Below are 22,792 nucleotides of genomic sequence, written 5' to 3'. Positions count from 1 at the left end.
CCGTCAGACTGATGAAACAGCCACTGGCCCCAGCGACTCGAGTCGGGGTACTTTGGCCAAGGTGTCCTCTTTGAATATAACAAATGGACCTCTTTGCCACCGGGACTTGCCTGCAAGCTCTTTCACAAAAGTGCAGCAGAGTGGGAAGAGCCAACATCGCGTCGGGATGATTGGGGTATCCATCTCGTTGTTCATTCCTGGTTTGCCCCAAAGTCAATCGACCATGCATTGATACATACGATGGATGGGCACACAGGCTGACGGAGTACGCGAGCTGGCGAATCGGCGATGACATGTCAATCACGTCGTCGCAAAACTGTCACTGAACTTAAGAAGCGCACTGAGGTTTCTTCTGGGACAACAGAACATTCACGGCATCCCAATCACTTGGAATCCAGCAGCGCTTGGGCCGTTACTCTCAGCCTCACGGCGGACGTGTCGTGCGACGATGATTGGATACCTCTGTCAGATGATCACTCCTCGGTCATGGCTTCTGTAGGCCCGAGCTGAAGTTCAATGAGGGCGAGGACGAATGGATGGCAGATCCCAAAGGACAGGCTGACACGTTTTGACGTGGAAAACCACGATGTCAAGATTCCCAGCTACGCCTGATCCGACAATTTGGATGGCAGCTGTCAACTGAGGTTTGGCACACTTCCTTGTGCCGCGATCACTCTCTCCGACCAATTTGTCGGATCGCTGTTGCATGCATTGGACTCTGCGGATCGATCTGCTTCTCGAGTTATGAGGTTTAATTATTGGGGTTTAAGATGTGATGCATATGCAAAGCAAGGCAGCGAACACCATATGCTCCCCAATCTCAGGAAGACATCACAGTTAATGTCCCAAGAGCTCATTGGGCCATTCCCAAGCATACGGCTAATGGACCCATGAACAGGGTACACCATATCAGGGCATAACACTTTCCATGTAAGGATCTCGTGGTACCCAGTACCCCATCACATGGTCGCGAAACCTTTCCATTCTAATGGACTCCACCAAGATGTGGAAGAAGCCAGATACCGTCCCGTGCTTCGCAACTTTGAGACTATTTCTCCTAGCGTCTCACTTTTGGAAGAGACGCTGTCAGAACTGCACGGACTAACGTCTGTTATGCTATGACGAAATTTGTGTAGCACATTCAACCGTGTGGAGGGATCTGACGAGGGGCTGGATCCTACTAAGCCCGAGCTTTGACACTGGAGTTCCAAATTCTCGATTCGATTGTGTTGTCCACGATTGAGTTTTCTCGAGTCAGTTGGTACCCGTCGAATCTGGTCTAGAGAAGTTCGTCCTTGTTTGGACGCCTGGATCTGGGACAACTGGCTGTTATCACAAGTCACCAATCACATTACGCTCAATATTTGTTCATCTCGTACTGGTAAGTTGCCTGCACTGCTACGGCTTTAACATTGTTTCTTTGAGTCTTGTCAAGTCTACCAACGATGAGTTGGTCTTCCACGGGATATTGCTCCATTTGTAGGAACTAAAGCCATCACAAGGCTTTCCAACTAACACGAAACAACTTGTCAACATGTCAACGAAGGAGTTTTGCATTTGCCAACTACCAGGAGAGAACGGTTGCGATTTGTGCCTTGCCGACACACTTGAAGAGCAGGTTTGTGCTGTCAATTGCATTAAATACTCGAAGAGTGCTTGGGGGCCCATGAGGCCACTACCTCAAGCCACGGGGAAAGTACTATTCTTTCAAGCTATGTGAGATTGAAACGCACAAGGCAATATTCGGTAGGCCAGTCGTTCAAGCCTCACCCTTCGATGTATTGCAGTGTTTACTCGACTTGGAACTCCTTGACAAATGTATCGCTAGATCACCGCGACCTTTTTTGATACTCCTTCATACTTCCTATGTGCACGTATCACTTACAGTCAATTGGGCCATGAAGATTTTTGCTTGGCGAGCTAGATGTCGACTCAAGATGATCGGACCGGATTACAGGGGAACCATGGAGGCTCAGGGTGATTGCTAAATCGTGAGCTCCCGACCCAGAGGCCGTCTGTCAGCGGACTTGACACACGAACCACTCATCAGGTTCTGGAGTTGTACCCCAAAAGTGAGCCTTGGGTGGCTCTCTCATTCCACCACCGACCTATTTATTATCTTTGATCATCGAAGACACGAGGATATGATGACCTAGCAATGTGGTTTCAACACATCTACATAAGCTATTACCGGTAGTATATTGGCATAGGTAAAATATCAAAGGTGTAGCACGTTCCGGAAAAGATATCCGTTTTTGTTCAACTCACGATCGAGTTTGAGATTGAATGGGAGGCACCTGACAAACTTGGGGCTGGGCACATGAGAAGTACCTAGTGTTTGCTATTGAGACTAGTATTCGGGCATTGGTACTGGTAACTTCCATTGACGCGGATGTATTTTCTGACACTTATTGAAGATACCTCGGTCGCTAATTCGACATCTACACCCCTGTAGCCGGGCTTTTCACACCCTGTAAATTTCACACGCAAGATTCAAATCGCCATATTTTTTATGAGATTGAACGTACTGAGGTCTATCGGTAACAGGTAAGTGTTTGCCACTCAGTTAAAAACTGGTTACAGTAAACTTTCAACCCGTCTGCCTTTCCACTCGCCTCGGCAGAAACAAGGAGACAGGAAAAAGAATCCAGAATTTGAGTTTACAGCCAATTAAAGGATTCAGGAGTTGCAGTTCCGTCGAATGAGCCATTTTGATTGATTCGCCTAAGGTTTCTTTAGATTTCTGATGCGAATGGGAGCATCGTCCATTCGGCAGATCGAGTCCCCATTGTTCTCCGTTGGTGGGCAGGAGGTCTACGAAGTGGTTAGGGTGCCAGCCGACCACTACAGTCACCTCAGCACTTGTGTGATGGCAGTTGGTCCAATGTTCGATTGATTATAATCCACCTTCAATTTTATATGGGCGTCATGATTCTTCCACGTGGCTGCACCGTGACTGTCAGAACTCGCAACTCTTGAGCGTAGTCGTCAACAGCTTATCCAGGCGTCGGAGGTAGTGATGTCTATCTCTGCTCCGAGGAAGAAATCCTTCTCGGAACGATCACCATCACGCAAAGGCCGTTTACCAACTACGCAAAGCCGAGACTCATATCGACCTCTCTTGCCATGCCCGCAAGTCCTGAGTCCGCCCTCTGTTCCATCGCCGGCAGGACAGGAAGATTCAAACTATGAGAAGCCCGTTCGAACAGCACGCAATAATGTTACTCTCGCTTGCAACGAATGCAAAGCCAAGAAGGCCAGATGCGACGGTAGCGATCCGTGTTCAAGGTGTACAGCCAAAAGTTTGCATTGTATATTCGACTCGAACAGGGACCGACGGCGCCTGAGAGGCACTCCCGCCGAGAGTCTCATCCTGAGAGAGAAAATCTCCCAGTATCAACGACTTTTCACCATCATGCACGACACGTCCGCAAAAGAGGCCGTCCGAATACTCCACCTTCTTCGCTCATGCTCAAACGATATACAGCAAAGCCCCGGAAATCCTAGCAATGACTTCCCTTTGGATGAACTTTTGCAGCTCGTCGAATCATTCCACCAAGGCTCGGGTAGTCCAGAGAGCATCAACAGTGTGAACAAAGCCGCTCGTTCACCGAACTCGCTTGACAGTGCACCCCTTTCTCGCCTCAATATGAGCAGCAGCAATCCGGGAAACCTTAGCATTTCACCTAACTCGCCTACTGATTATCATCTCCACAACTCGACGGTACGTCGATTCACAAGCAACCTGCATTCGGTTTTCTTGATGCTACACAATGCCCATGCCTGACTTATTCTGACTGTTTCTGGTAGGTTCAAATGTTGTCTCCAATCAGCGCGAATCAGCAACAATCTACATCAATGTAAGTGGCCATGCTCCGGTGTTTGTAGGCAGTACTTATTTTCATGGAGCAGTTCTCCTAGTCGACACAATCGCCAGTACCATACCGGCTCCGAGTCATACGGGAGTTCGAATACGACGTCGCCTACCAAAGACTCGCCCGTTGAAGCTACAGCGGCGTCAAATTGGCCCGCGGTCGTCAAAACTGATCTGAAACAGGTCACTATGTGGTTGAACCAAGACATGGATATAGCGGCGAACGCATTGAAAGGCCGCCAATCGTCGATCAGTCGGCTTCTTAATGATGGAACCGCTACCAGCTGACAATGAGCATTGGCGGTAGGTCCTTGTAAGCAGGTCACTGAGCTTCAGCGTTCAATGAGATCTGGCTTTTGGCTGGTCACTGATCGCAAGATATAGAAGCTGGGGAAACGGAGGTGTTTATTGATCTTCGATGCTAAGGTGCAATATGACAAGAGCATGCGTTTTGAGTTCAATTGAAATGGCACACTACTCAATCTCAATCCCGTGCTTAGTGGGGATAGTAGCCAACGGAGCAGCTCTGACAGCTTTGAGCGTGGCAGGAAAACCATAGTGGGGGATGGCGGTCTTATCGACTGCAGTGCGCCAAAACCTACGGGCAGGTCATGATGAGGTACAAAAGAGATATCTTCGCAAGTCAGTTGTCATGGGAGACCTCGGGTTCAGCGGTCGTCGCTATTCAGTAAACATCTGCATCGAGCGGCAGAAGCGGTCATGTAGTTATGTCGAAGTTTTTACAGCGATCTCCATTTCGGAGGGCGCGATTCATTTCTTTGGCTGAGGCTCTTGCTGAAACATGAATGACTCATATAAGAACGTTCCCTGCAGGTGGCGATTGAATTATACGAAAACTCCTTCCCAAAAAGGGATTAGAGGAGGAACGCAGCCTTGCGCCTACTCAGCCTCACGTTTCAACGACGGAAGGTTTTACCGCGGTATGGAAAAAGAATACTCCTGTCTGCCGAATTCTCGCAGAGTACAGCAGATGGTATTACTCCTTTATTGGTGTCTAACATGTAATAAGCACCCCGTAAGGCAAGCCAGATGAGCTGCTGTCGTAAGGCTTCTTAATATGATCGCTTCACTGGTGGTACTGCCTTGCATTCATTTTCATCCAAGGTATGCATAGTGACAGGCCTATACCCGATCTTTATATCCTCGCCCACATCCTGCTGCCAGCTCAAACTATGTTTTAAGAATTCTTTGTCGAGGCGGTCTGGGAAATCCTCTCGTGCATGGCTCCCCCTCGACTCCTTGCGCAGTAGTGCACTCTTTGCCGTCTGGGTTGCGCATGTGAGTAGGTTTCGCATCTCCAACGTCTCGATGAGGTCCGAGTTCCATATAAGACTCTGGTCTTTGACGCAGAGATCAGTCGTGAATGCCTCTTCGACTTCTTTGAGTCGTTTGCCGCCTGTGGACAGGCTCTCCTCGTTCCTAAATACCGCGACATCGGTCTGCATGGCTTTCTGCATATCGAGGCGTAGCTCGGCTGTCAGACGGGTCCCATTAGACGTGCGCAACCTCTCTAGGTCTTGGAAGCCTTCGACTCCTGTCTCGGGGCCAACGCTTCCTCCGTTACGGAAAACTGGCATGCCGATTTCATTATTCTCTGCAATGTGGCCCGCGGCTGCCCGACCGAATACGACGATATCCAGAAGACTGTTGGCTCCGAGGCGATTGCTCCCGTGGACACTGACGCATGCGACTTCACCTGCGGCATAGAGTCCGTTGACTGGTTGTTCAGAGCCAGAAATGGGATCGACGCGTAGTACCTGGCCTTGCCAGTTGGTTGGAACACCTCCCATACAATAGTGGACCGTCGGTATCACTGGGATAGGCTCCTGGGTCACGTCGACACCTGAGAATATACTTGCCGTTTCTGCAATACCTGGAAGTCTCTCCATGAGCACTTCCTTTGGTAAGTGGGAGAGCTGGAGATAGATGTGGTCTTTATCTGGTCCACAGCCTCGGCCCTCTCTTATCTCCATGTTCATACTCCTACTTACCACGTCCCGACTGGCCAGGTCTTTTGCGGTAGGAGCATATCGTTCCATGAAACGCTCGCCCTGACCGTTAAGGAGATATCCTCCCTCTCCTCGAGCTCCTTCCGATATCAGGACACCAGCCCCGTAAATGCCACTAGGGTGGAATTGGATGAACTCCATATCCTGCAGGGGCAAGCCAGCTCTTGCTGCCATTGCAAGCCCATCGCCTGTGGATGTGTGAGCAGAAGTTGCTGAGAAGTAGGCACGACCGTATCCACCTGTAGCAAGGAGGGTGTTTCTGGCAAATATCCTGTGGAGTGTGCCAGTCTCCATGTCAAGGGCAGTAAGACCTATGCAGTCATCGCCATCCATCATGAGGTCTAATGCGAACCATTCGATGTGAAATTGACAGTCGTGCTTTAAGGCTTGGCCGTATAGAGTGTGCAGCATTGAATGTCCTGTCCTATCTGCGACACATGCAGTCTAAGAACCCTAGTTAGAACGCATTTCTTAGGACAGTGATGCTCCATTCTTAGTATTGCAGATAGACTTACTCTGTATGCCTGTTCTTTCCCATAATTTAGACTTTGACCACCTAGCGGCCGCTGATAGATGAGCCCTGAGTCGGTCCGACTAAAGGGCATGCCATATTCTTCCAATTCGCGAACTGCCCGTGGAGCTTCACGACACATATAGTGAATCGCATCTTGGTCCCCTAGCCAGTCGGAGCCCTTGACTGTATCGTACATATGCCACCGCCAGTCATCCTCGGTCATATTTCCCAGCGCTGCGTTGATGCCGCCCTGAGCGGCCACTGTGTGCGAGCGGGTGGGAAACAGCTTGGTGACTACAGCGGTATTCAGACCTGATTCGGCAAGTCCTACTGCTGCTCGAAGACCAGCGCCTCCGGCCCCAACAATGACAGCATCATACTGATGATCCACCACTTGAAAGCTCTTTTGTGTATCCCTCACTGAGCATGTAGTCGCTTGTCGGCGCTGGTGCACCCTCCGCTTGTGGGTGATGGGGCATGTCGATGGGCGCTGTCTCAAGCACTTTGATGGCCACTTACATGTGGTGGGGAGGATTCTTGAGAATGTATTCATCTCGTAGAGTCTCCAAGAAACCAAATGCAAACGGACAGGCCTCAAAGAGCAGTGGCAATCACTATCCTGGTTAAAGAGGGGACAAAAGTCCCCAAGCATAAGGATTCGAGATCTCGAAACGACAGTCCGAGAGTCTGGGGCAGTTCCGAGACCGCTGCACCTCTTGGGGTACGGGATCTCGGAATCCAATCTTTGCGCAAAAGCCCTCCGTCTGTGGCCGAGGTTGTACAACCATGGCCAATCAGAATTGAAGCATTGTTCATCAGGCCATTATCTTAATGTTACAACTAGTCCCATTGAGGACATCATTCTTAGGTGATGACGCACACACTAGGAGCGGTATCGGATATCTGGCCGTCCTCTGATCATCAGAGGTTAGTATGTCCAAGGAAGAATAGAAATGTACGTGTACGATCAGTATTCGAAGATCCGCCCAGGGAGCTGAAGGATCGGTGTAAACATTCACTATCAAGGGGATGCTATCTCTTCGTCGAGAAATCCTCTGATACTGACTGTGAGGGCTATTGTCCACAAAATGTCACCTATCTATCGAGGCATGCATGGCTTGCTACCACTGCCTAAATCTGTTATCACCATCCTGCTCAGATCGCAGACTCTGCTCGTATGATTGCCTGGTAATTTTTTTGGCCGCCGGCGCCACCAGCATCTAGGTAGTTCCTAGTATATGTACGGTGGACCGCTTTTAGGTGTTGGAATGCTTTGGCCCATTAATCACCCGAGATATAGTGGACAATATTGGCTAATGATATATCCAGCCATATGCTGGCACTGATCTCAATTTGAGTACAGGACGTGAATAAGGAAGTCTTCCTAACAACCATGTACTCAGCAGCTCAAAATCACCGCGTTTCTCTTTACTTCTTATAGGAACACCATCCTCCTTCTGAGAAGCATAAGAGTTGCCCTTGGGGCTTTTTGAGAACCCCTGGAAAAAAGATGAAGCTTTATCAAAGGTGGGATCTTCTGACGGCCTTGTCCGTGCCCACCTATCATTGAGATGCCGATGGACCCGAAGATCCATTTGACCAACTTGGTTCGCGGGTTCAGGCAGAACGCACAGTAAGCATTTGCTCAAGCTCAACCTACATTGCCGAAAACTTAATGGCTTCCTGGTGTAATTGGTTCCCTCATTGTCGAAATCGGCAGGGCGTGACGGTGGCAGGTGGAATATCCTGCTCACGACCAATGTGCATCTGCAGCTTTCTATCAACCGAGTCCACTGTTCGCGGGAAGGACCAGAAGTCCAGAGGAGGGGTAGAATGGTCTGCCAGAACCATGATAATGCACAAGCTCAATAGACGCTGCCGCTTCATATAATGGGCATCTACTTGCACTCTCATCCAATTCAACTCGTCTTCCAGAAGCAGACTCAAAATACTACATTTGGCACAGGCAGAGTCTCGCATTGAAGTGAAAGTCAACTGAGCAATCGTTTGATCCTATTGAAGTCGTTGCTATGCATTCCACAATACTTCCCTTGTTGACCACTTTGGTCTCGTCTGCGGCAGCTGAAACCGTGCTGGGAGTATATATCTTCTCTCGCCATGGGGACAGAACTGCAAAGTCAACGCCACCTTCCAGCTTGACCGACCTTGGTTACGCTGAAGTCTTCACCTCTGGATCGTATTACCGAAATCGCTATGTCGCAGACGATGCCTCTCGCCAGATCTACGGTCTGAATACCGACGTCGTCAAACAATCTCAAATAACAGCCTCCGCGCCCGCCGATGCTGTGCTGCAGAACTCTGCCATGGGGTTCTTGCAAGGGCTTTACCCACCAGTTGGACCAACGTTGGGCTCGAGCACTCTTCGCAATGGCACCGTTGTTGAGTCTCCGTTGAGTGGCTATCAACTCATCCCACTCGAACAAGTGACCACGGGCGCAAATAGTGAGAACTCTGCATGGCTGCAGGGCGCCACGAACTGTGCCAACGCTCAAATCTCCTCCAACAACTATTTCACGTCCTCTCAATATTTGACCACCTTGGCGAACACTCACGATTTTTACAATGGCCTGTCTCCAATGATTAACCTCACTTTCGCACCTGGCCAGACCAGCTTCAAGAATGCGTACACCATCTTTGATCTGCTCAACGTCGCATCCATCCACAATTCAAGCACGAAGTTCCCCAACGCTGACCTCCTTACCCCAGAGACATTTTTCCAGGCACGTACTCTGGCCGATCAGCACGAGTTTGGCCTTGCTTATAATGAGTCCGATCCCATCCGTGCGGTGACTGGTTCTATCATCGCAGGAGAAGTCGTCGAAGCTCTGAACAACACAATCACGGGTAATGGAAAGAACAAATTCAACATTCAATTCGGAGCGTACGCTGGTATGATGTCGTTTTTCGGTCTGGCCAACTTGACATCTGTCGACGCGGATTTCTATGGCGTGCCAGATTATGCTAGCAGCTTGTCGTGGGAACTAGTCACCAATGCCACAGTGAATGCGTCTTCCTTCCCTAGCGAAGACGATATCAGTGTCCGATTCTATTTCCATAATGGCACCACCAGTGCGAGCTCAGAGCCACGTGAATTCCCACTTTTTGGAACCGGTCGCAGTCCGCTTCCATGGAACGAATTTGCTAGCAAAATGGGCACCTTCAGCATTTCTGGGCAGAAGCAATGGTGTACAGCTTGCGGCAACAGTACGGGAGTCTGCTCGTCCAGCGCACTGGGAGGTGGAGACGCGAGTGCAGGTACCAGCTCAGCCGGTTCCAGCTCCGATAATACCGGGAACGGAGGAATTTCCAAGGCTGTTGCAGGAGTCATCGGAGCCATGGTCACCTTGGGGGTTGTCCTTGGCATTGAACTCTTTATATTGTTGGCTGGAGGACTCAAACTTGTAAGCAAGAAGAGGCTGGCAAGAACTACAAGCATCGACAGCGCACCACCTGGCATGGGAAGAGGTCATGTCGGCGCCAAAGTGTAAATTCACCAGAAGCGATCCGAGAGATCACCTGCAGCGCCTATGTGTTGCATATATATATATAGATTGGGAACAATGATACTTAGTGGTGTTGATGACGATTCGAATGAAAAGTATGCAGCCTTCAAGTTTGGAACAGTACACTCTTGTCTTCTCTCCTACCTCAGTCCCTGGATAGTGGAGAGGTTTTGTGATGGTGGATAATGGCTCTGCGATCCGCTCAATTATTCTACGGTGGATTTTACGGCAGACTTCTACCCCAACTTTTCTGGGATTGAAAGTCGACTTTCGTCTGCACCCATCTGTCGATGCTCTGCGCAGTCAATCCCGAACCATCTCACAAGTTGACGAGCTGGGATCTTTAGCGTTGTTCAGCTCGTACCTCCTCTTATACATATGGCTTCCGGGGCGCCAAAAACAGGACGAGCACTGGTTGATGTATTGCGATCAAGTCGTCCTCGTCCTGTCTGCGAATGTCTCTACACCCAGCCCCTGCGGCGTAAAAGCCTACGACTTGTTCGAAATGTTTCAACTGCTACTCCTCACCTCTCAGAGATGGAGGTAGAGCCAGACTCTACTCCCCGCTGGTCTCATACCCCAGCCGCAATGAAGGCGCCATACCGAGCGAGCCCTCCCAAGAACAACCACGTTCGTGTGCTGATATGCAACTCCGACCCCAAAAAACTCGACGAGGTATATGTTAGGTTTCTCGGAAGAGGAGGAGACAAGCTGCTTTCGGAGGAGAGCAAGTGGCTTGCTGTCACTGCGAAAAGTTTCGATCACGGTCGGCGCGGATTTAATGATCGTTTGGCGTTCTTCGGTTTGTCTCACTACTGATGGCCACAAGAGACTGGACCGACTGATTGTTTCACAGGAAAGCGGATAGTGGAACTACAGTGCTCTCTTGGGCTACTGAATGCGAGAGACAGCTCAAAACATCACCTGAAAGATCATCCAAGTTCTCACGGGCGGGAACCCTTTTCGCATCCCGCCACTGATGCGATTGAGGTTCTTTCTGGTGGTGCCAGACACTGGTTCACACATCACAAACAGCTTTCAACGATAGCTCAGAGGAATGGGTTTCCTGAAGTGGTACGGTGGCATCCAAAATATGTATGTCACAACAGTTCATTCGTGCCACGAGCAAAATGCTAATCCCCTCCAGCAAGACAACCTGGAGGCATCCGGGTCCGATCTGGTTTACTCACAGGCACTGATGGCAGTTATTGGGGCTCTGGCACTGGAACAGGGCAGCGCGGTCGCAAACCGCATAGCCCGAGAGAAGATATTATTTCCTCTGGGATTGAAGGAAGCTACGAATGAAAAGCTAGAGGTTCCACAGCGGTGAATCGAGGCTTCCAATGAGGAAGCCACCTCTGTATAAATAGGGATGTTTCTCTTCAGGTTGTACAAAATTATAGATGTATGGGTCCTCTGACACCGCCTAAGCAACAGTTGGCCTCAAAAAGACCAAGTACTCAGCCAGCTCTTATGGCACCGTCTTTCATGAAAATGATTGGTCTCCGCGTCTCTAAATCGCAAAGTCTGGCAATTGATGAACCCGTGGAATTGCGACAAAATGTCACGTTTCCAGGAAGAATGCTGCATTGCACTGTCTTTTGGACGCGTGGATGAAGAGAAAAGAAAGAGGATCGTAGAATTTCCAAGTTGCGCTCAAGTACCTAATTTTCTGTCTCCCAGAAATCTTGGCGTTTAGGTCAGCTCGGAAGCGGCATGTCGACATCGCCCAATCCAGACTCGAAATCCTGCCGTTTCTGCTGATCTTGGCATCAGGTCCTCTCCCGGCGAATGTCCCTCCCTCTGAAGGACTCCGTGGTCAATTGTCCCGGCGTATGCCACACTACACGAGACTCAGCGACTGTCAGAGGGATTATTTCAGCATTTTGATACTCACAATGAGACATCCTTGATCTGTTTCGTAATCTCAAAGCGCAGGTTTTCGTTGCCCCCGTCGTCCACCTCCCCTCCCATTCACCATCCCCCATCATGGCCTCCGCACTCTTCTTCCTCGACCTAAAGGGCAAGGTAAGCAAGAAGGCAGTCAGTATGAAGGCCAATCAAGTAATGACAGTCCCTCCAGACCCTCCTCGCTCGGAATTATCGAGGTGATATTCCCATGTCCGCCGTGGAGAAGTTCCCAATCCTGCTATCAGAAGCCGAAGAGGAATCATCTGCCGTTCCTCCTTGTTTCTCCGACGAAGGCATCAATGTTCGTACGAAAGATGCCTGGGGATAGTCTTGAGTCTAATGGATCTGCAGTATCTCTTCATCCGACATAATAATCTCTACCTCCTGGCTTTGACAAAACGAAACACAAATGCTGCGGAGATCCTCCTTTTCCTTCACAAGATTGTGGAAGTCTTTACCGAATATTTCAAAGAATTGGAAGAAGAATCGATACGGGACAACTTCGTCATTATATACGAGCTACTGGATGAGATGATGGACTTTGGCTATCCCCAGACAACTGAATCCAAAATTCTCCAAGAATACATCACCCAAGAATCACACAAACTCGAAGTGCAGGCCCGACCTCCCATTGCAGTCACCAATGCCGTATCGTGGCGAAGTGAAGGAATTAGGTATCGCAAGAATGAGGTCTTCCTGGACGTGATAGAGTCTCTCAATCTTCTGGTATCCTCAACAGGCAACGTATTACGCTCCGAAATTCTAGGGGCCATCAAAATGAAATGCTATCTCTCTGGAATGCCGGAACTCCGACTCGGTTTGAACGACAAAGTCATGTTCGAAACAACAGGACGGGCGACTCGAGGGAAGGCGGTGGAGATGGAAGACGTCAAATTCCACCAATGTGTGAGGCTGTCACGTTTCGAAAATGACCGAACCATCAGTTTTATCCCACCTGACGGAGAATTTGAACTCATGAGCTATAGGCTAAATACTGCTGTTAAGCCATTGATTTGGGTCGAGGCTGTGGTGGAGTCACACTCAGGCTCAAGGATGGAATATATGGTCAAAGCCCGGGCACAATTCAAACGAAGATCAACTGCCAACAATGTTGAAATCATCATACCCGTACCTGACGATGCAGACACACCAAGATTCAGGACAAATGTCGGCTCAGTACATTATGCACCAGAGAAGTCGGCGATCGTTTGGAAGATTAAGCAGTTTGGTGGATCAAAAGAATTCCTTATGCGGGCAGAACTTGGCTTACCCAGCGTGAAAGGTGACGATGAGCGCGGTGGCGGGATGACCGGTGGCTTCGGCGGCAGTATGGGTGGCATTGCCGGAGAAGGCAAGTCAAAACGACCTATCAACGTCAAGTTTGAGATCCCCTATTTCACGACTAGTGGTATTCAGGTCCGGTATTTGAAGATCATAGAACCAAAGGTATGTTCGGATCCATGTCAATCCTGTCCCATTCGTTCGCTGACCGATCATAGCTTCAATACCCCTCGCTGCCTTGGGTCCGATATATCACGCAGTCGGGCGATATTGCAGTTAGATTACCGGATGTACAGAATTAGAAGGCAGTCCAGTGTTTGAAATGAAATACGAACAAATGATCAGCCCACCTTTTTCTGAGACGAGTGCCTCTCTCGATGACCGTATGATCTTTTAACAATCACACCGCCATCGTAGGCTATCCGAACCAGGGTCAAGCCCATTACAGTCATCATCCCTGGAAACATCGTTTGAGATGAAGTTCAACTCTTCAAGTCCGCGGGATTTTAGGTGCCATTCAACCGTGGAGGAAGTGAACGCATCGGAGCTGATGGACCTGGTGGAGTGCTTGAGTGGTTGGCGGATTGCAAGAATAAAATGTTGCAGGTCGATCCACGAGAGAAGAGGTGGGAAGACAGGACGCAGATTGCGCCTTCCACCAACAATTATGGGCATCTTGGAAACAAGGCAAAGCCTGATCTGATCCAAATCCCACTACGGAGTCTTACTCCCCGTACACTGCGGTTGCTGTTTTTTCCTCAATATCTCATTTTCACGACCGTGTGGCTGTGCGTCCCGGACAAAACCGCACGTGATACGAGAAGGTATCTCATCACCATTGGCCATGACTTTCTTTCTCAGCCAGATTACACGCCATGCATGCAGACTGCAAGTCTGATCCGTGATCGATGTCTTCTGTCGGACCTCATTTTGTTAAGCCATCAGGCAGACGAGGTCAAATGAGATATGAGCGGAATTGCAGTTGCCACCAATCAAAGACCTCGACGATTGTGAGTACTTGACCCCATGGCCTGAGGCGTAGCACCGAATTGTGGGCAAACCGCTTGGATCTTATCATGAAAGTGGTGTGCCCCATTCACTCCACAATAACCCGCTCCGTGGCGCGGCGTCTCGTGTCAGCCCGTACCGACCATGACTTAATGTGACAGGTGTTTTCTGTCGGCTCCATGGGGATTGGAGAGTGGTCACAGTCTAGATGATAATAAGCTTGCAACTTGCAGGTGGAATTATTGCAATTGCTTGCCGATAGTTTAGGCTCGGGATAAGCGGCACGCCCAAGGGCTTTCTAGGAGGGAACAAAACTGCCCCTAGGCACACGAAATGAACATTTCACAGAAATGCCTACCTCATAGCGAACCGGATCCTGCCCCGAACTTGAACTCCAACGTGGCTGTCGATCAGACAACGATCATTAGCATCATAAGACCTGGTTTCTGTGAACTGCTCTCACTCACCCACAAACTTGAGATGCGTACGCGTTCTTGATACGAGGCGACCACACCACTCCCATCAACCGTTCGCTTCATTACCCCGCTAATCGAGCAGTATTGGCAGCCGACATGGTGAGTAGCACGGAGCATTCCAAGGATGGGCATTCGCTCGAGCCGTGAATATCAGCTTCCGAGGAGGCGTGGATCCTCTCCCCTCGGACCAGCAGAAGCATTGCCCAATACAGGGCAAGAGGTGCCTTGCTAAACAAGTTTCGCGGCAAGCTGGGGCTTATGTCAAATCCAATCGGTAATGGTTGTGGGAAGATCCATGCAGTCCGAACTCAACATCATTTGTTTGCACCTCCTGAAGCCTATTGCCACAAAGTGGAAGATTGTCCAATGATCTGCCGTCGGAGAAAGGATCCGCTAGCTGTGCGCCTCGTGATTGGTTGTAGGTCAACTTCCACCTCCTAAATTCAAGCACCAGACTGTCCCAACACCCCGCAACCATTCTTTGACCCCCAGTCGTAGCCGACCGAGCGAATGGCGAAATGGACGGACTTACTCGAGCTACTTCCGATCCAGTGCAGGTTCTGAGATTTCAGCAATTCTGTGCTACAGCCGTTTGTGCTCAGATTCCCAACTAGGTCGTGCATTCATGGGGAAGGGTCTTCGAAGTTGGGTCAGAACCTTCATGCTGCAAAGTGCTCGTGGCTCGAGATCAGAGAGCGATGTTTTACTCCGTACGATGCCGCATGCCTACCATCCTTACTAGCACCGGATTCAACATCCTCGAACTTTGAAGGGATGCGATTTCAAAAGTGGCAAAGATTGCCATTCTCACGCTATCAACCCGCAGGAAGGGTTCGCTCCCTGCTGTCAGAGATGAGGGATAACGACCACTCAGAGCTCTAGATACATATAGACTTTGGCCACCATGCAGGAGAACAACGGATCATGATCCCCCGATCAAAGTTTCAACGGTAGCCCGGTGATTCGTTGCCAGGGCCTACATCAGAAGACACTTATCGTGTCAAAACCTGTGTGTTCTGAAAATTCAAGATTGCAGGCATTTTCCCGGATCGGTGTGCGTCCACGCGAGTGAGCGTCATAGCAGATTCCTGCACCAGAATGTTCGTAAAGATCGATTCGCACGTCACAAACTCCCTGGCACAAAAGACCCGCTACAAGGAAGCAAGCCGAGCCGGAGATCAGACTCCGGCTAAATTTCATTGGACACAGGTGGGACATGTAGGTCTACCTTCCCTTTAACATGACCACCTGTACCCGCACAGCGGCTTGGAGCCTTTCACCACTAAATGGCATCCGCGCCCGCCCCTAGTTGACGCGCACTTACCCGTAAAGCAAATCATGAGGTCAAAATGGGCAGTTCCATGGTGGTGTTCTTCTACTTGCCATGAAACGGGGGTCGCATGAAGGATCCGCTCGATATCTTTCTACTGATTGTGATTTGGAACCTCAACTTTACTTGCCTCAATGCTTGTAATTATTGCCAAACATTCAATTCGATCTGGTAAGCCTGCGTTATGAGTTCAAAGACATCTACCGTATTCTCAAAGCCGACCGAGTCCTCTTCATCAACCAAACGCCACCGCAAGGCCGCGGTTGCGTGCATCGCCTGCAAGGTCCGCAAAATCAGAGTGAGTCGTTTTCTCATGCTCACCATGACTAGCGATAACGAGTATCATTCAGTGTTCAGGAAGTGCCCCTTGTGAGACGTGTGTCTCACTCGACACCAAATGTATCATTGACGAAACTCTCGACGGCAGAAGAAAAGTCGCGTTAAATCGTAGACTTGAGGAACTCTTCCACTACAAATGGATCTTGGAAGCTCTTTTATTATGCCTCCGGAGCTGTCGCGGGAAGCACCTGGTGGCCATTCTGGAGTTACTGTCGAACGGATCTCCTATGCCACTCTTGGCTGCCGCACTCTGCTCACTATTAGGGCAATGTCGGCTCCCAGCAGAAAACAGTAAAGAAATTGCAGAACTCCAACAGAACCTGACCAACTACGTTCAAGAAAATGAGTCGGTGATATCTAGCATGTCAGAGCATGATCCAAACGACCTTACTCCCGAGGACTATAGACCACATATTGGCGACGAGATGACGCCACCCATGAAACCTCCAAGGTCTGCAACCGCCATGGAACCAGATACCAGCTCTCCAAACCCCTACTTACCCATCCGTGGTTCACCCAATTTCCTCTTCAGAAGGCCCAGCAACTTTCTTGGGGAGTCAACTAGGTTTCCAGGCAGCCTTGGCGCTGATATCGCCTCAGTTGCGGAGGATGTTGGATTGAACGTTATCATCGACTGTATGAAGGGGGCTTGTATAGAATTGCCATCGCACGATCTGTTCAATGGCTACCTCGCACACTGTAATAGCTTTGTGTTCGTCTCATTTGATTTAATGGGCTAACTGTTTCCTCAGCTTCGAGATATGCTGAAGGGTTGACCGAAGTGAACGAGAATCCAGGCCAGCAGGAACGGGAACGCAAACGATTATCTCCAGAATCCTCGGTAAGTCCAAGTACCCGCTACACCCCGTGAAAATATGCTCACCAACATATATTTTGGCTAGTGGAATGGCAAATCCGAAGGGAACAATTCCATATCGAAGAAGCGTCCGTTGTCGACCATCATAATTCCGCCTTCCCATACTACATTTACAGAGATACCAGCTACCGCTGTGCTACCATCCAGCGCCACTAGTTCTCGTCGACCTTCGGTGACGTCCTCAGCAGTTTACTCAAGTTTCACAGAACATTCTCCACTCCCAGACCACACCTTCCACCTACAAAAAGAGCATGCCTGGCCACGCCCGCAGACAGGACATTATATGGCGGTTCCTCAAGTCGAGTTAAACGGACATCCGATGGCTTGTGCCATAACTAGTTACATTGATCTTGCCCGAACAATGCTGACACAGGGGAAACCGATTCAAGAGATCTTCGGTCCCGGGAGAGCCGTTGTCGATCTGCTGTTTAGAAAAAGAAGACAATCAGACCCCCATTCAGTATGTCACTTTGCAGCCGAGTTGTGCGCAGGTATCAAAGATATGGAGATGTCTGCCAAGTTGGGCATGACCTTCATGTACATCTATCTACTACGGGTACGTGATCGTTTAGTTACGGCATCGCATCTTTCTTGCTGACAGTGATATTCAGTGGATGATTCTACCTTCATCGGACAGTTACAAGAAAGTGCCCGAGATATACCGCCCAACGCCAATACAGATCAGCGTTCCTCATTGCGCCATCATCGAATTTTGCCCTTTCCCTTTGCTTCGCGATACACTGTGCCGTCGCAATCGCGATTTCCTGGCCACGCTTACGAGCAACATCAGTTGTAACTGGCCATACCCGACAGAAACGTGCATAGAGCGCGACCCTGAAACAGGGCATATCATGCTCACCGATGATTTCGCACGACATTGTCTGAACGCTGGAAATTGGACATTGCAGCCAGCTGTATTCGAAACTTTTCCCGAATGTCGAGGTCTTATCAGGACTTTGGCTTGATCTATTTACCGGATGCTCACCTCTATGTCCGATCTAGACCAACATTTCCCTCGTCTGGCGATATATGATTTCCTATGTTTCTTCACATTTGACCCACTCACGAGGAATCGAACGATAAATAGGCAGGAAGCAGGCACTGAAAAAGACTCGGAAATACCCACCGCCGACGAACGAGACGACTATGACTTATTTTCTGCAGGCTTTTAGGCCTACTATTTTGTATAAGCTATAATTGATAATGTGTTGCAGGCGGCCTCCAAAAATATTTCGGGGGGTACACAGTCCTTTTCTCCATGCATGGTACCTGATAGGGAAGGTATGCATAGGATCTACTAGATTTTGTGGCGCCAATTCGAGTTCCGTCAAGGTTTTCATGTTATCAAGGTAATGAGCGATTCAATGGGCTGGTCTTGATGTGCACAGGCGCTCATTTTAGCATGGTGGACGGCTTGCCCGCGAGTTGGTTGCTGCTTGCCCAGATACCCGAGTTAACAATAATCTCGTGGACATTATGAGAATATTCTACTGTTATTCAAGCTCATGATGTAGATATCAACAGCTGAGAAATCACTTAATACTGTTATCTTTCGTCCTTCAGTAGAGCTACTCGATACTACCTAGTCGTGGTCGCTGGAGAAGGTGGGGGGATTTGGAGGGCATTTCCAAACGACGTCATTCGCGGGTCGCAACTTCCCAAATTAATTTTGTTTGAAAATTGAAAATCGATTTGGCACCGGCGACACACTTCTTTTCTGACCAAACCGCATACAACATCCGCGACTGGTCTTGGTGGAACCATCCACAAATAGGAAGATCGGTGAACAGTGAGAAACTAAGAACCTTTAGAGACCGACAAAATGCCCAACAACGTACCTCTGCCTACTCCCACTCCAGAAGAGCTCGACGATCTGATTTACTTCTCTCGCACCGGCGATCTCGAGTCACTGAAGGCGTCCATCACAGAACTATGCTCAACACACAGCTGTGCCCCTTCCAACATCATCGCCACAGCCATCGATATCGACGAAGAGGGTCTCGGCTCGCAGTCCTCGCTCCTGCACTACCCAGCCGCGAATGGAAACCTCGAGATCGTAACCTACCTCCTAAGCCTGTTGGTGCCCTCGGCGTCCCTGCACGGGAGCCATAGTGGAACGACGGCTGATAAGAGTGCGCCGCAGCTGGTCAATCATCGCAACGTCAGTGGGAATACCCCGCTGCACTGGGCGGGTGTTAATGGTCACTTGGAGGTCGTCAAGAAATTGGTGCAGGCCGGCGCAGACGCTACGATTATCAATGCTGCGGGTCGTGATGCTGTCGTGGAGAGCGAGGCTAGTGCCAAGGACGGGGCCGCCGAATGTGCTGTCTGGCTCTTGAAGAATTGTGATGGCCTGGAACAGAGTGTGGGGGTGGGAAAGGAAGAAGAGGAGGATACCGGCTTGGATGAGCCTACGGGAACTGAGAATGGTAGAGCAAACTCGACAGATGAGGTTGGCACTTCGGAGGATTCAAAACAAACGTGATACGTGCACCCAGATGGATGAAAGGTTCGGAAAAATCACTCTGACGTGGACAGATGTCGAAGATGAATGCTACGCTCGACGCTGGCTATCCTGTCGACCCCATTGATGCAACCAATCCCTTTCGCCAGAACCTTACCAAACACTGCCATGAACTGAGAAAACCCGTCAAATTCCATGATATCCGACATGTCCCATTCTCAATCTGGAATCCTCCGACCAAGTGCCCCACTGTTTCTACGACACAGTCGCGTCGCATTATCAAAAGAACACAATACTTTTCAATGTACCACTCAATCTGTGATGGGAAGACAGTGACACTTCTTCCCTTCTGAATCTGACAGGAGGCAGAACGGTGTTGGGCATTTTCTCCCCGTATCGATGTTGATAATACAATGTTGTTCGACACAGACCCCGACCGAAAGACGCTATTCATCAGTCAGTTTCGGTCTACGAGGGAGGCCGGCCCGCAGAGAGAGAAGACACTGATCTCTGGTTGCGTGCCTGGGCTCACTGAAACTCACCTTGACTAACTTGTCGTCACGGTTGTTATGTAAACATATGTCTTGGACGGTGTTCCGCTTATCGTCGCGATTATTGTGTAAGCATATCTCCTCGATAGTCTCCGGCACCGGAACGCTCAATGCTACCCCGAGAATGAGTGCCAAAGGCATGCACAGACGAGGAAAATGCATCTTCTGGGACTTTGGTGGTGGTGGTGGTATGCACGCAAATGTCGTGTGTAGGGACACCAGATATGCAATAGTGAACTTGACTCTGGGAGGTCACACTTTCAGATGATCCAGACAACACAAAGGACGAAGCTTCTTCTTGAGTCGACTGGAAAGTTGTGATTGAGCAGCAGAACAGGATATTTATCAGTTTCAATATGCCGCATGAAAAGGAAAAATCCCAGCCCTGAACGAACCACAACCTACGACTATATCGAATTCTCCACCGCATCTCACCGCAGAACCAATCCACGAGGTTCTCAAAAGCCCTCGAGTTGGTTCAAACCACCCGCGGCCTTTCCCCAGCGAATGTAAAGGTCGATCGATTCGTTAAACTTTATCATCTACTGCAGCAAGTTCGTGCCACACTTCGTGTTCGCCCGCGTTTTCTCTAACAGCCAAAAAATCAGCCGTACGTGGCACGACCTGACCCAAGCTGACGCATCCGAGCCCTCTCCGATATGGGATAATTGGAATATGGCTGTTTATTCTTCTTCTTGCCTCACAATCGCAATTGCGTTCTCCGCTTATGTGAGTCGCGGTGACACATCGAAGCACATTGCGGGAGAAATATAGCCAGACATCAAATCAATAGCCTTGTCCTGACCTGACCCTGATCTGACATGACGTCTGAATGAATTGGACGAAAGTCCGCTTTTCCTCCACGTGAGACTAAATGCCTGTTTAATTCCCCTATGTAGCCTGACCTGAAAATTGCCGGTATGGGCAGTGGCCTGTAAGCCGTTTCTTTTCCTCCATTTACTAAGGCTGACATGTTGAGGATGTCCTTGCCATTCCAATCCAACGCCCGCAGAATTCTCCCTCTGACCACTCGAAAAGGGAATTCTGCGAAGTGGACCGCCTGGCCATTTACACTCTATGGCTGGCTACGGCTGGAGGTGTCGTTACTAATGAAGGTGAACAAACGCATCTTAACAAAACCTACCGTACCAAAAACCGAAGTACAGGAACCTACCTACCTACCTACCCCACTAAGTCACTATTTACCCGCAGGTCGACCCCAACCCAAAAGCGAAACAACTGCCTGTTCGAGAAGCGAGTTCGGCTCGGATTATAGCTTTTGAATTTGTTGTGGCTTGCGCGTACTCGACACCGAGGACATAATAAATACGGATAGAATAGCCTAACCAACGAACATCATGTTTCGAAAACCCTTCCCTGGGCCAGGCTTTGCAGCCACGGAGACGACATCTCCGCAAGCGAAGCGAAGGGACGCGAGGCGGGCGAGGTGGGCGAGGCGGGCGAAAACTCAAAATGTCCTGGATATGGTAGGTCTTGTCTGGCCCGGAGGCGTGTCGAGTCTGGCTGTCTAGTTAGACATGCGATGTCAAGTGAAAACGTGGGCGTAGGTAGTACTGATTGGTAGCGAGGGTGTTGAGTGTGAGAGGGAGAGCGAGAGGCTTAGCTGAGAATGGCCTTGAGAGGTCTGGTTCATGCCTGCTCTTTTGAGACTACACATGCACACACGGGAAGGGCCAGTTCGAAGCATTCATACCAACTAATGTACGGATATTTAGGAAAAGGCTTCGCTTGCTTAATATCGGCGATCAGGGTTCTATCCCTCTTTGAATCACTTTCACATTTTTGACTTTCCCGGGGCTGTCATGCGGGGGCTTTTGGAGATATTTAGTTACTTGAATGCTAGATACGAACACATTGAGTCAAGTGGTGGGGTGTAGGAATACTTGATTGGGACGAGTAGTTAGGTGCTGGTTGAGTAGTATGCCAAACTTGTAAACACGGATACAGAAAGGTGGTTAGTGGCTGGCTGGCCGGTTTCTACAGCCTATTCTCGTGATCCTCGTGTTCGCTTGGAGCGGCACCTGTTTGTCATGCCAGTTGGGCTGGAGGCTGAGCTGGGTCATCGTTGGGCTGACTGACTGACTGATCCGGTGAATGGAGTCGGGCTTGCGATAAGTAAGTAAACACGCGGCTCGAGCATATTTGCTCGGGGTATGGATTCTGGTTGTTGGTCACTGTAGATCTTGACACCGTCTGGACTCTATCCGGACGTTGATCAGGGTTCGTCTCGATTGCACACAACAAACAGCCCACTGTTGGAGTTCGAGGACGTCTAGGGCTGTTGTTGCCAGACATGATAATGTTGAAATAAGGCTGACCTGACTTCGCATTCTCAAATCCCAAATGCCAGGAGCTTACCACGTCGACACATCGTATCGGAAGTAGATATAAAGTGAGAAGCCTGCACGTGCGAGATATCTGACTAAGGATAAGCAACAGGGGGAGGCTGTAAGAGGATCGGACATGAGGACGGATGACAGTATGAGGGATCGCCACCAAAAGGACACTCATTAATCCTATCTTCATCAATCGCTAAAGTCGCCTTGCGCGTTTCGTGGACAAGGTCATATTGATATGTAACCCGAGTCCTTA

General features: G+C 49.6%; 6 protein-coding genes across 6 annotated transcripts; 5 read left to right on the top strand and 1 right to left on the bottom strand.

The window, feature by feature from the left end:
* Nucleotides 1-4,947: 4,947 nt before the first annotated feature.
* Nucleotides 4,948-6,897, bottom strand: SDH1_2 (succinate dehydrogenase flavoprotein subunit; the record flags this gene model as incomplete). The annotated part of the gene is made up of 3 exons (XM_064855726.1): nucleotides 4,948-6,348; nucleotides 6,420-6,811; nucleotides 6,840-6,897. 3 exons carry the CDS (start codon nucleotides 6,895-6,897, stop codon nucleotides 4,948-4,950), a joined length of 1,851 nt encoding a protein of 616 aa, XP_064708386.1.
* Nucleotides 6,898-8,448: 1,551 nt separating this feature from the next.
* On the top strand, nucleotides 8,449-9,927 carry LTR84_012201 (uncharacterized protein; the record flags this gene model as incomplete). The annotated part of the gene is made up of 1 exon (XM_064855725.1): nucleotides 8,449-9,927. One exon carries the CDS (start codon nucleotides 8,449-8,451, stop codon nucleotides 9,925-9,927), a length of 1,479 nt encoding a protein of 492 aa, XP_064708385.1.
* A 603-nt stretch (nucleotides 9,928-10,530) lies between these two features.
* Nucleotides 10,531-11,272, top strand: LTR84_012200 (uncharacterized protein; the record flags this gene model as incomplete). The annotated part of the gene is made up of 3 exons (XM_064855724.1): nucleotides 10,531-10,744; nucleotides 10,799-11,037; nucleotides 11,090-11,272. 3 exons carry the CDS (start codon nucleotides 10,531-10,533, stop codon nucleotides 11,270-11,272), a joined length of 636 nt encoding a protein of 211 aa, XP_064708384.1.
* Nucleotides 11,273-11,931: 659 nt separating this feature from the next.
* On the top strand, nucleotides 11,932-13,436 carry AP1M1 (AP-1 complex subunit mu-1; the record flags this gene model as incomplete). Its single annotated transcript, XM_064855723.1, has 4 exons — nucleotides 11,932-11,970; nucleotides 12,026-12,154; nucleotides 12,205-13,299; nucleotides 13,353-13,436. 4 exons carry the CDS (start codon nucleotides 11,932-11,934, stop codon nucleotides 13,434-13,436), a joined length of 1,347 nt encoding a protein of 448 aa, XP_064708383.1.
* Nucleotides 13,437-16,132: 2,696 nt separating this feature from the next.
* LTR84_012198 (uncharacterized protein) lies at nucleotides 16,133-17,027 on the top strand (the record flags this gene model as incomplete). Its single annotated transcript, XM_064855722.1, has 2 exons — nucleotides 16,133-16,246; nucleotides 16,299-17,027. The coding sequence occupies 2 exons, from the start codon at nucleotides 16,133-16,135 to the stop codon at nucleotides 17,025-17,027; spliced, it is 843 nt and encodes a 280-aa protein (XP_064708382.1).
* Nucleotides 17,028-18,986: 1,959 nt separating this feature from the next.
* LTR84_012197 (uncharacterized protein) lies at nucleotides 18,987-19,649 on the top strand (the record flags this gene model as incomplete). The annotated part of the gene is made up of 1 exon (XM_064855721.1): nucleotides 18,987-19,649. The coding sequence occupies one exon, from the start codon at nucleotides 18,987-18,989 to the stop codon at nucleotides 19,647-19,649; it is 663 nt and encodes a 220-aa protein (XP_064708381.1).
* Nucleotides 19,650-22,792: the final 3,143 nt, after the last annotated feature.

Source organism: Exophiala bonariae (assembly GCF_035927105.1).
Source record: "Exophiala bonariae strain CCFEE 5792 chromosome Unknown scaffold_7, whole genome shotgun sequence".
Classification (NCBI taxonomy): domain Eukaryota; kingdom Fungi; phylum Ascomycota; class Eurotiomycetes; order Chaetothyriales; family Herpotrichiellaceae; genus Exophiala; species Exophiala bonariae.
The sequence above is the reverse complement of the archived record's forward strand: the minus strand, read 5'-3'. Positions and strand labels throughout refer to the sequence as shown.